We start from the raw sequence: 14,171 nt of genomic DNA on the forward strand, positions 1-14,171 counted from the left end.
GGTCGGTAAACCCCGAATGCCCACATCAAGAAGTCGTCTCATCACTGGGCTCCTCTTGTTGCTGTCATCCTTCACTGATGATGCGTTACCATCCGGTTGTACAGATAGAGAATGCACAGGTCAAGTCATCTTGAAGAGTGGTCACGCTCGGTCTTCCTGTTCAGGGTGCCGATCCACAAAGCGTTCATAACGTTACGACCTGTTCGTAACTCTATACGTTATCATAGGCTTACGAATGTAGTAGCTCTACGAAAGCTTTGTGGGTCGGGGCCCGAGTCGGTTGTTTTGATGACAGTCTACCTTCATCAAACGAACATTCTGACAGTATGGTTGTTCCAAGTCTCCATCTGCGACATTCCAGATGGAATGTAAGTCACAATCAAACATTTGTCAAAGTATTTACGCTGTTTTTTTTTGTAAATAATACCCAAATAAGAGGTGCTTGCCCTGTTATTCATCAAAGAATATCCTTGTTAAGCTGTAGCATATCTGAGAGTGTCCTTGTTAAGCTGCAACATATTTGAGAATGTCCTTGATTAGTTACAACCTATCTGAGAATGTCCTTGTTTAGTTGTAACCTATCCGCGTGTGTGACACCTCGTACACGCATCTCTCGATTTTTCACTTCATAAGAGCGATCATCAGTTAGCTCCACAAGGTTGCTTGTTATATGTTGTCAGTCAAGACGTTAATGGAGTGTTTATGTAGGCACCACAAACGACCTTAACCATTGCTCTTTGTCCCTTAACTTGATACGTATTTGTCGACTATATAACTTCATATTCTTCTATCTAGTGTTAGGTAATTGTAAGAGGACTCTTAGTGTGAACAGGACCTCACCGTGTGTTGCCCACTACTCCTTGATCTCGTTTGAAAGAGTAATTAATCAACCCGGGTAAACTACTGTAACATTTCCATTGCTGGTGGCAAATTAAAACTGTAATTTTATCAGTATAAATCCATCTATATCTCATAAAGGTCCTTCAATTTCTCGGCAATCCGGGTCTTACCGCTGCAAGGCTCAAACACATCTTGTTTGTAAAGATGGGATTTGAGGACACCGTATTCCACAACGAGAGCGCCAAAACCATATATACTCTTCAAAGAGAGTCAGTTGCAGCAATAAAGAGACAATCGTGTCAACTGCATACAAATTTAGTGCACCTTGCATCTAAAGTGGTTTTGTTATAAAGACGGACAGATAATGAATAAAGGTTGGGAGTGCCGTTGTGGCTTCGTTTGCCTGGAAACGTAGTTGAAGACAAGGTTGTAATGACAAACATGGAAACATCTGAATTGCGCTCTTCATGATGTATTAGGTTTTCCTTGCAATGAGTGTAATCCAAAGTGATGTGACATTTATTACCACCTTTCCAACTCTTTCTTTGTCCAAACTGCATAACAATTGTCGTGGAATCAGATTATCATCTCTTTGTAATTATATCGTGCGAGATACCTATCACAGAAGGGAACTGTCATTAATATAGACAGGGATTATATTCTCTGGAAATAATTCTAGAAACTCACAAGGGACTCGGATCCGTGCATTCATGTCATTTTTGATACTGATACGGTGCATTAAAGTCATCTAAATCGCACAATTTATGAAAAAAGCAATGAAGTATTGCTGCTTAAATGTCCTATAAGCGCTGTAGATAATTGTCACTAATGATGTCCACTGAGCAACATAATTCAATTACAGAGAATTCTTCTGGCACATATTCCCCTCGGAATAGTGAAAACTAGCAATTCAGATGGGTCTGATCCAGTTGAAAAAGGACAGACTCAGTTAGCTGTATGCACTAATATATGGTGAGTGTTGAACCTCAAAAACTAGAAACACAGCCGGTGTTTGTGTTTTATACTGAAATAGGGTGTGTAGTTTGTGATGAAGATAATAACTGTACCAAAATACATTTGATCAAAATTGATGTTGAATTTGTCTTTCAAAGATAACGGTGACGTTACTCTGTGAGGTGTTGGATGCAGATCATGCTAAAAAGTGTTAACCCTCTACACAGGCAACTTCAGCTTTCATATTCCCCGAAGTTACAAAGCGTGTCAAGTGATGATAGAAGGGCCAGTCCTCCACGTGGTCTTCCATGCCTGCCTTGAACCCGAAGAATCTCGCATACTAAACGACGTTATTGACAGCTTTTCCAAGGACCATCATCTGACAGCAATGCTATGTACGTGATACACTCATCATCACTTATATCTAAAATGACAATGGTACCGCTTTCTAAATCAATAATTTCAACATGAAGATACTTTCACTCCATCAATGTCACTACAATGCCGTAAACTGTATTCAGCTTCGATTCGGACTCATGTACCGCTATGTTAAGAAAGCTTTACAGATATTTCTAATATTCAATTCATCTACAAACTGCAGAAGTTTAGAAAGAATTGTGCTATTTCCCAATGGAATAAGTAAAAACCTGGCTGTATACTGTGGCAAAGAATAATGTCATTTGACAGAACGGAATAACGTCTGTTTGGTCGACACAAAAATGATTTATGCAAATGGAGCACATTTACAAGTAAATTAAATCCCTGGGGTCACCAATTATGGAAACCTATACCCCTAAGGAATTTGAAATGTGCACCGAGCCTGTGAATATCACACCGAAGCAGAACGAATAAAGTCGTTCAAATGCCAAAGGTGTTTTGCATCCGGGCTCATGGGTAATTGTTGTCTTGGCAACTGAAATTCATTTTTTCCCAACGACTTCCATGAACGTTACGGCACTTATGATTGGTTTGTGGCCAGAGATTGCAATTTTCGTCTAAAATATATCGGACCATGTTCGAGAATATTTCTCAAATTTGTAACGTAAACATGCTCTAATTGAAATTACAATAATCCTCCCAGATGGTTTGTCTTCTTCTTTTAGCGTACCGTAATTCCAATTCTCAACCATGATTATTTGAAATGCAAACTTTATAATTACACAATTATTGCAACTTGTGTTTTACAGTGTTTTCGTCATTGCCTCTAAATGGTAAGCTCGATTTATTTACCATTTCCTTTCCGCAGATTACTGAAATGTATTGTGCAGATAACTGTTTAAAGATAAAACATCTCCAAACGCCTCCACAAATTCAGATATGTTGAGAAGTTTGACCATATCAATATGGAAACACGCGAATTCTAAACATTCGCATCCTGCATCTGTGAGACTTTAATATACATGATGTCTATGAATTGCTTACGGTACAACGAAAGCATAAGACAAAAATATAATGGGTACACAAACTGCAAATGTTCACACTGTTTTTGAGAGGATATGTGAATGGTTCTCGTGAAGACCTTTGCAGTAAGTAGTCACTGTTTCAAGTGTACGATGTGCAATCCTTATGACGATGATCTGTGTATTCCAATTCATTGCACCGAGTTGTGATGCAATTGTATTATTTCCTCTACCGAGCATCCAGTTACAGCAAAACGTACTTGCTCAACAGGTCATTATTTAGCACCTTAAATAAAGGTTTACTGAAGTTCACATTAACTCCAAGTACTTTGTTATTTCTTCTCAACTACCGTAAACAATCAGTTACTATTTACAAGTCACATCATTTATTCATGATAACACCCTGTTGCTACTGATACTATTTCGGTCCTTATATGTGTTCTACAGCGCACCATTCTTAATCAACCAAATACGTTAACGAACCTATTCATTAAAGTTAATGAAGTCAGGGAAGACTAATTTGCCGAATGACGATTAAACTGCACATCTGAAATATAACCCATGCTTTTCATGAATAATCCGATTAAGTAAAATAAAATATTTTATTTGAAAATATCAATACGCCATGTGTGTAACAGGCACGTAAAGGAAGGATTTAAGACAAAAATAAAACTCTGAACTGAATTAACTAGAAATGCAAAGTACAAGGTTTTCACGCAGTTGAAAGACGTTCTAAGAATCTAGGTGATGTTTTATTATATCATGAATATTTTACATCAGTCTGTCTATGATATACATAAGATAGCTATGGAACACAGAGAGAGATGATTTCTACTGATGCAATGACGCCGAGGACTTTATTGGTTAATTCATATAGGTTTCACGAAAATAGCCAATTTCTTATGTTTGAAAACATTACACACCGTGCAAGAAGCATGTTCATAACAAACACTCTTTGATTTTACCGCGAACTGCTTACACAAAATGGCGACGTATGGACAAGGGGTCTTTAACTGCAGGCGGGTCCGTTTCTCCATAAAGAAATTGAGCACTTTCCACCCTCTCCAAATATTACCTTGACCTTCAAAGTTAATCGTCACTTCCGTTTTGTTTTAAAACGTAGATTTGTTAGGTTACTCTAACGTTACATACGAGCGACAGGTTGGATATTGATAGACCACAGACGTAATGATGAGACTTACTGTAATGATACACGAAAGACTAGGAATTGCATCACTGACATTTCACCAGAAATAAAGCCAGGCAAATGACCAAGGGAGATAACTGACCAGCGCTTTCCGGTCCTGTAGTTCCTTGCTGGAACTGCGTTGACGTCACGCTAAAAACGCTTTGCTTCATCAGCACAGTCAAAAATAAATCTTCATCAAACATAAGCATTTTATCCAAAAGAAGTATCTTCCTCTTTTCTGACGACAGTTATCTTTCCGTAGCCTTTTGTCTTTGGGAGTGTTAGCAGAGATAGGTTTCTCCTAGCGAAATGACAGATCGAGCCACCCCGATGTGCTCAATGTTCAGGCAGATGTTTTGTTTTGTTGACGGACTACAGGGAGATGCTATTTGCCCAGCAATTAGCAGCCAGTTTGTGGTCACGTGACCTGACCACGTGGCCTCAGACCTTGAAGCCACTGTCCAGAAGCTGCTGGAGCATGTACTGCACCTCGTTCCAGGATCTTTCTGGCATGTCCATCTTCAACAGGGGACGCTCATCGCCTTCCATAGCCGCAGCGAAGGCTTTCCTGAGATTCTCAACATTCTCGTCTGTCAGTCCGAGCGTAAGTTGGAGATCATCGATATCACTGGCCACTGAAAGATAAAGGCTTTCTTCATAAACAAATGTTTCACTTAAGACTTTAAGAGAATACAGATCCGTGAAGAACCGATCTTTAAAAATCCAAGTCGAAAGAGGCGACTAACAGTATCGGGTGGTCAGACAGGCTGACTCGGTTGACACATGTCATCGCATCCCATTTGCCTAGGTCGATTCTCATGCAGTTAATCACTGAATTTTCTGGTGAAGACTCGATTATTTAAAGACCATATAACTTGAATAGTGTTGGGCGCGGCGCAGCACTGATCCCACTCACGCACCATGAGAATATATTTTGTGTATGAACGAAAGTCATTACATGAAAACGTCCGTTTCAGAATGATGCTATATAACTGAAATGTTGTCACGGGTTCCCTCAAACTCAATAGATTTATTCAAGACTTACCAAATTAATGAACTAGTTTCCTTCACTCTGACAAAGGTTTTGTACTACTATGCCCACGATACCAAGTACAACGTTAGGCTTATCGAGAGACTATATGTTCCATGACAATGACCCACTGTGTGTCTTAACACTTGAAACAAATTGTGACAACCATGTGCTATCAGGAGTATCTTGCTAGCTTGATGCAGATGCGTCTTGAGTCATAAATGAACGAGAATAATGTTGGTTTTGAATAACGTGATCCAACCGATCTTGTCAAACTGTCTACAATGATCGCTAATCAGTGAGTGTAATGTGGCACTACTTATTCTCCTTCTTGCCATGATACTGCAACAGGTGCTCACGGCACATTCCTTATGTAAACGATCGAACATTTCTCTTGAATACCCCACAAAATGTCACCACGCCTATGTCACATACCGGCTAGAGTGTGAGCCACAACTTCAGGTTCCACGCCGCCAAACAATTTGGGAATTATCCAGCTGTGCTCATTTTCCAAGAAGTCGTAAAGTTGCTCCACAGAAGGTCTTGACGCTGTTAAATAAGGATTACAATATTAGACACGACAATCTGACCTCCCCATATACCGTCAATGCGCTTCTAAGAATTCAGACTAAAGGTGTATCTTAGGCAGAATTATACTCACGTTGGTCTTAAGGACGACAAAGTAATGCGTTAGTTTGTCTGAATAATGCGTCACCAGTTTAGTAACGCCTGCATATGCTACCAAATGATAGCATTGTCAAAGATTATGTGAAATATGCCATTAATGAATAACAAAACATATTTTTGTTGTGTCGAGATGAAATATGAACTATGCCTTTCTTCAGGTTTTGGTTCAATAGCCTCATCCTCTAATTTTTGCATTACTCGCAATCATCTCTACATCCTATAACTGGTCTACAGTCATCTGTCTTTGAAACACGCATCTAACCATCATCTGATTAGTGCAATATCTCATTAACATCCATAAGCATAAGGCGTATGGTAGAACCAGCCGCGTTGGACTCAACAACATACGCTCTGCGGTGCGTTATGTACTCGCAAACATAACGGCTTGCTGCAATAAATTTAACTTCACCTTACAGACTATCTAATCAAAACTGCCTGCATGACACTGAAAACAGTGCACGAAAATGTTCATCTAGGGATTCTCGTGTACATTCCTGAAATGGACGTGTGATGAAAGTGTGACATCGACATGAAATGTATGGCCTTTGGCAAATCCCGTTAAGCCTGGACTGGGCTCATGGGAGCACTTGGCTTTTTGAAATGAAGTGCTCGGTCTGACCCGCTTTCAAGCGATATCACACTTTTCACATAATGAAATAATCGTGTTTGGTATTATTTATATAGGTACTGTAAAGTACACAAGGGTATTTGAAACAGCGTAGCTAAACACATATGGATATTCTCAGGGGAATGTAATGTATTGATATCAGGTTTCATGAATACATAATTAAGAATTTGATCCTTATATATTTGAAAAAAATGTCCTGTGCGTACGGTATTCATGTGTAATTAGTTTAATAACCAAAATAATTCAATATCCCATATTTAAGAAATCCCACGTGCAGCAAGGTATATGCCGTGTCTGACTTCCCACACAGGGCATCGATCTTCAATTGAAATTTGTAAGCACTGTTGGCCAAACACTACTAACATTTACAAAACACTTTGCGTTCGGTCTGTTTTTGGACAGATAACCCACACAAGCCAGACTATAAATGAGATTTGCACAGCAAGTTCGACGTATATTGTTGACAAAACCCATGGGAACTACAGATCTGTCTTAATAACTCGGAGCGTCCTAAGACTGGGAAGCCATCAATTCCTTGTAGGGGGAGACCGGCGAACCAGGGAAATTTAGTTAACATGTGAACTATTTTCTACAGGAAATCAATGATACTCACAAAAGCAAATATACACACGCACGCACGCACACGTATATACTAACACACACGCCCACACTCCTACTTACAAAAGCAAATATACACACACACGCACGCACGAATATACTAACACACAATCGCGCACGCACGCACGCACGCACACACACACACACTCTCTCTCTCTCTCTCTCACTCACAAACATATACATGACCGGTCCTACTCAATCATCTGAACAAAGTCGGGATCAGTATAGTACTGATGATCATAACTGCGTCAATATGCAAGTGAAGAAGCTTACCGTACCTAAAACTCTATGAAGACCTTTCCTTATACATAAATGGGCTTTTCACATGTCAAGCGTGCGAAATTTCCGGACTCTGTTTCCTAAGGGACTTATGCGCAGATACGTGGTATATACATGATGTCACATACGGGTCTAAGCTTCTCAAGGTCAAAAACAAGAGTTCAGAATTGACAATGGAAAAGACATTGTGAAATGTATACTCCCTCAAATTAACACTACCGAGTAAACCTGCAATCTCCGCCATATCCAAGTTTACCTTGAATGCCTTCACGTTTTGACAATGTGGCCCTTCCAAGTCTATTCTCGAGTGTATCGATACTGTCACTTTCGTTGAAAAACACTCCAAGTAATAATCTAATTTCTGTGACACAACAATTCGGTTTCTGGCCTTGTGACAGTAGACATTGCCTGCTGGCAGCTTATCCTACACAACTACTCGCCTAATAATGTCAACATTTACCGGGCCATATGTTGTAAAGGCGTAGATTGGACTGACAACGTCACCTTAAGTCACAGTGTAACACGAGGTCTGTACATCTATGAACGCTGGATACTCCAGGGGCTGTTTATTTCCGATGTGTACATTCCACTGTACGGAAATTAACGTTGACAGTTCGACTTTTTTTCTGACTTATGTGTTAGCTTGGACATTTTGGGGGCAGAAAACGGACACGTGGTTATTCTGAACTGGCTATATAAATGATTCTGTGGGTCTGTGAGTTAAGCACTAAAACTTAATATCCCAAGAGCAATGATTTTACTTTGGATTGAATAACGCTACTGTGAAACTATATCTTCAAACATGTTCATAAAATGCTCTATTCCAACTTCAAGAGAATAGTTCTTTCATAACATTTAATTAATTTTGGATTGATACTTTACCGAGAAAGAAAATCTTATCCCAAATATCACATTATGTTGCCAGTTACCAACAGCATCTTAACGTCTTTCATTTTCTGTCATGTATAAAATGGGATGACCCCGGGTCACGAAATGCAGACACCTGGTGTCATGATTGACCCATTTCTATAATGAGCCTCGGCATGTTAGCTTTTGTGCCTAATGACATCTGTTTCAGATATAATGGAGGTATTCTCTGTCGTTATATATTCTGTATCATTTGTACTGATGTTATGTCTCGAATTACGTATTTGCTTACATCATCTTTATACAGTTATGCGAAAGAAACACTGGAAATATCCCTTGTGTCACAAATGTCGTTAAGAAGGACACGTGCAATTTATGGATGCGAAACAACAAAAATAGAAAAGGGCAAACGCTAAATTATTCATGAAGGTGAGTTCAAAGAAGATTGAACGTACTTCGTTTTACGTGTTGTTCCATGATTCCTGTTGTGCATGTATTGTTTTAATAAACAAACTAACTGAATTAAAAGCAGCATATACTGACGTAAATACACTGCCTCACCAATAAATGTTTGTCTTTTTGTCTCAACTACGAGAGAAATAAGCAAGCAGAGGGCTTCTTCGCATACACTACATTCACATGAGAAAAATATTTTGCTGAGTGTTGGGCGCTTAAATTTGGACCCACGGTTAACGTGGTAAAGACGAAAATGTTCAGTGGCTTGCCAATCTTGAGACAAGGGGATAATCTCCCTTGAAATCCATTCAAGTAAAGCAGCATCTGCTACATGATGAAGGAACAGCCATATCTCCCGAAACGTCATGATATCCACAACAAAGATGAAGACGTTCATAAATCTTGCTTTTCTGATACTGTTGATACACTTACGTCAACCAAATCGGACTGCTCGCTACATACCAACAGTCCTTTGATATTGCTAGAATGTTGCTATAAATGGTGTGAAACCATGCTCACTCACGCAATTCACTTACCAGCATTGCACACAGCTTTATCTTCATCAAAACCGTCGTCACAGTCAAATGTTTCATCACAAACGAACTTAAGTGCTATGCAGGTGAAGGACTCTTTGCATAAAAACGGCTTATCAGGTGGGCATGGATTTCCTGGAACATAAGAGAGGAAATAAGAGATAGTATAAATCCTACATATGCTTATAAATCACGCAAGTCGAATTGGGAAAACAGTGTACACCAGGTGGAGTACATGCTTAAAAAGCATGCAGATGGGCATGTGTTTCTTGAAATATAAGAGGAAAGTGGAGGTGGTGTATATGCTTATAAAGGATGCAGGTAGGCATGTGTTTCTTGAAATATAAGAGGAAAGTGGAGGTGGTGTATATGCTTATAAAGGATGCAGGTGGGCATGTGTTTCTTGAAATATGAGAGGAAAGTGGACGTGGTGTATATGCTTATAACGCAAGCAGATGGCAATGGATTTCCTGAAATATGAGGGGAAAGTGGAGGTGGTGTATATGCTTATAAAGCATTCTGATTGCCACGGATTTCCTGAAGTGCGAGAGGAAAGTGGAGGTGGTATATCTGCGTATGAAACATGCAGGTGGCCATGGACGTCATGAAACATGAAACATGAAAGTGCTAAGGCATATACATAACAGCGTTCGAACTATCAGACAAAGTTTAAAAAAACAAACTTTTGCATTCTACGGGTTGTTCTGGGCACTGGAAGACTGAACATTTAACGTTGATATTAATCATTGAGATCTTACAGGTCGTTTATATCTGTCTATGAATCATCAGCAGGTATAAACGAAGTAAACGTTGTTTGGCTTAATCCATCCAATCAGTCCTTTACAGCAGGCCTTCTTTAAAGACACAAACAATAACATCGATACCTGTCATCGTCTGAAGAATTGTGCTGAGATCACTTTGTCGTCATAGTTGTATCATGACTTGACATATCTGAGCTTTTCTCAGCCGTTTCATAGATTGACTGGCAAAGACGGAATTGTCCATGCACTAATATTTTTCTACATTGCGAAAATGGCAATATAACATTATAAAACAGTAGTTTATTGTTTCCTAATGATAGTGGTGTTTACCTTAATTGTGGTCGAACTATAGATTCTTTCATGCATTCATACATATTATCAAGTCTCATGAAATGTCACTGAGCATCAAGGCTTGTCTGGTATGCTCAGTGCTAACCCATTTGCATGTAACAGAGTTAAGTTCCCAAGCATTGAAGTATTCAAATGCGCAACAAGGATGTTCCACTGTGTAAAGAGAATTAATGCAAAACTGGATGGCATTTTACTCGAGCACCAGTTAGCTCCCTTTCCATATAAAACAAAGATTCTGCATTAGCTAGGTCGATGTAAACCAACACCATTCTGGTATTCATTTTGATCAAAACCTGTATTACGGTGTATTGCTTGTGAAGATGCGTTTAATTTCCTGTCCTCCTTCATACAGATTACAAATCGATCGGTCGCACATGTACCTGTGGGATTAACATTGTACTACCGCTCAGCAAAATCAGAAACGATAGCTATCATTTTTTAAAGCTCTCTGAAACTTACCAGACTTCGGTTTTTAAGAAATATCCACGCATAAGAATTCAGTTTGGATCAAAACCATAACAATAAAAATATATTATTTATGACGATATCAATTCAATCTAGTGTACAAGAGAGTGATTCTGTAACATTTTAGATCTTCTATGGTTTTCACTTCATTAAATGTGCATCGGTTTTAAGCAAATTATAGACAAACAGTTACAGTTTTTAAACGATTACGAGCTATGACGTCATGTAGTCGTCATCATTGCTGTACTGCTAACTATCACGTATCATACGTTTCGACTCTTTACAACTAAAACGAAGGCTCCATACTGAGCTGTTTACACAATATTCTGAGCAAAGTACACGTATCGTACATGACGTCTTTTCTCCATTGCTTGAAATGATTACTTCACCAAATCATTGATTTTTCCACTCTCTAAGTGTGTAGCTAAACCCGATTAATTCTCTAGCACGATGTAGCTATGAATCTATTATGGTTTTAAACCGTCTCTAAAGCAAGAGCCAAAATCAAAATTCACTCCCGATTGCCTCCTTAACCCATTTCACATCTCAGAAGCCCCTCTCTCGTCAGAATGTACTATTGTCATTGCCTTGCTTTGTGTTGAGGAGTATTATGCATTAGTTATTCTGTTAGCATTCTTCTCCTCCTAATCCATCGTGGCATTAAACCAAACCAATTTTAGTCCCGACTCTGTTGGAGGGAAGAAATAAGCCTCCATAATTCGACAGGCCTAACGGTAAATTTGCGGAAAGTTTTCATCGTCTACTTCATTAAAGCTCGAAACACGACGCTTGCTTTTTATTCGGATCACACAGATGACAGTATGCCCGTTTCAACACTCTGAGGTAACCCGACGCCATGATGAATCGTACAATTATCCGTTTATGACTGTTAGGATCAAACTGAAAAACGTGATGCTACCGACATTTTGGCATGATTTTTGCGATTGGTCACATCGCGGTATATTGACATGGGAATTCTTGCAATGAATTTCACATCGAGCTTTTACTCACAAAACGCTCTCTGTTCGGATTTCGCAATCTTGTTGCAATTTTGGAATCGGAGTGATATTACACTGCACGACTGAAATAGTTTGGTGGCATGTGTGATGAACTATTTTGTTTAAAGCGTCTACGCTAATGTATGACGAATATTCCTGATCAGACTATATCCGTTTTCTAACAAAAATCCATTAAAATCCATTAAATGTTTTCAAGGGTGGGATCAGTTAACCATAGACTAATATAGCCTCACGGAACTTTTCGTTTCTAGAATATTCAGAGTAGATTCCAGGAATACAGTTTATGCAAAAGTAACGTCTGTGCTCCGTCTGTAATAAATGTGAATTGTGAACTTACAAATTATATATTGCTTATATCAAGAATGGGAATTTTTAAATTAAGCAATGCTCGTTGCTTTCTCCTACAAAAAGTTCCATTCTCATTGTCGGCCCATGATGATCCACATCACTGTTAAACTTCCATTACATTCTGCCGTGGTCTTTAACTTTGTTCAAATCTTATGCATACTGATTCAGAGTTGAACTGGTTCCGTCACTGTTCGTTCTGACTGTGGTCTCGGAAAAGATCAACTCTCTATTGTTTACCGTCTGTTTGTGTCTGTGAAACAGACAATATTTGAAGTCTGACAATGACCCATAAAATCATTGCATTGTGGCTAGGGTCTATAATACTGTTCCACTTGTATGCAGTCTGACTGTGATCTATGAAGTATTTCCACTCATATTGCTTTCTCTATATGTTCCGCACAATAGTTCCACTTCTATTGCAATCTGAGGGAACGATAACATAGTTTTTAAGTCACACACCATGACTGCCTTTGTTTGGGGCATGCATTATTTTATATAGACGTGTGTACAATTTCCACCGAATCAATAATACTCTGGTCGATATCCACATGGTATCAAATTTGGCATTAATGTCGATTGTCTTCAAAAGAATGGGAATTAGCTATTCCAGTCCTCGTAAGCTTGTATTAGAAAACAGAATTCACATAAAAGAAATTTACACTGAGAAACAGAACAAGAGAGCACTATTGGTATAATACATATCTACAGATGCGCAAGTGACTGTCAGACACCAATTATCTTTAACATGATTTGTCAAATTGCTTAACGAGAAAACGCGAGTTAGTTAGGCATTAAAGTGAGTGCATAGTTAATGAGATTTGACACGCACAATTGTATTCACGAATGGTATTGTCTATTCACGAGTGCTGGAATCTGTTCCCTAAAACCAATGACAAAGAAACGCATCGTTGAATTAGAAAACAGAAAGTGAATAGAAATTCGTCATACTTCGAGTATAGACCATCAGCACAGGGCGGCCAATCACGATCCTGGAATTTGATCTCATAAAACCGATACATGTTCCCTCACATTAGTTTCTCACCTACAGATGTGTAACTACACTTGCTTTGTAATCGGTACGCTCAAGTAAACACACATCAATCATCATCTGATTTGACAAAGCGTCAGGTAGATCCATTAGTAAAGTGAAATACAGCCCTACATCGCTCGAGTTGTACACAATGCCTGGATGCTGTTTGGACAATGAACCAACTTAACAGCTACTTTAGAATATATACACATATCTACTGCAGTGCAGGGTTATGTGCTAATGGAAATAACTGCGAACAAATAGGATCGATACCGATCGTGCACCCTGTCTAAATTCGAAACACGGGTATCATGTTGATTCCCTTGGGCACGACTGGACTAAATGACCTGACGGGCATAGTAATTAAACACAGTCACTGTGACAGTGTGATGATTTTAGGATTCTGTCTGCATTAGAAACCATGGAAACAAACTGTTTCTCCTTGACACAGTATTTAGTTGATTATTGGAACAATGAAATCAATACGTGTACTTTCTGATCACAAAAACCTCAATCAACCATTTTAATCACGTTTAATTTTACGTCTAATTTATAAATTAATGTCATTTTCAAGTGAAATCTAAATTCATGGGGAAACATTTTTTGTCAAAATAATATTCTCGAGTTACTCAGTCACCCTTTTCATTCTTTTAGACACTCATAATACGAACTAAACATAGCAAACAAATGTCAATTAACCTAATAGAATCAGCATG

General features: G+C 38.8%; 1 protein-coding gene across 1 annotated transcript in view; it reads right to left on the reverse strand.

The window, feature by feature from the left end:
* Positions 1–3,782: 3,782 nt before the first annotated feature.
* LOC137293922 (neuropeptide prohormone-4-like) overlaps positions 3,783–14,171 on the reverse strand; it is a 41,249-nt gene continuing 30,860 nt past the window's right edge. Inside the window, exons 3-5 of the mRNA XM_067824768.1 lie at positions 9,485–9,616; positions 5,849–5,962; positions 3,783–5,018 (exon numbers count right to left, since the gene is read on the reverse strand). Of these exons, the coding sequence (XP_067680869.1) occupies positions 4,825–5,018; positions 5,849–5,962; positions 9,485–9,616 (440 nt within the window). The 3' untranslated portion in view covers positions 3,783–4,824. The remainder of the gene's footprint in view (positions 5,019–5,848; positions 5,963–9,484; positions 9,617–14,171) is intronic.

Source organism: Haliotis asinina, chromosome 8, assembly GCF_037392515.1.
Source record: "Haliotis asinina isolate JCU_RB_2024 chromosome 8, JCU_Hal_asi_v2, whole genome shotgun sequence".
Taxonomy (NCBI): Eukaryota; Metazoa; Mollusca; class Gastropoda; order Lepetellida; family Haliotidae; genus Haliotis; species Haliotis asinina.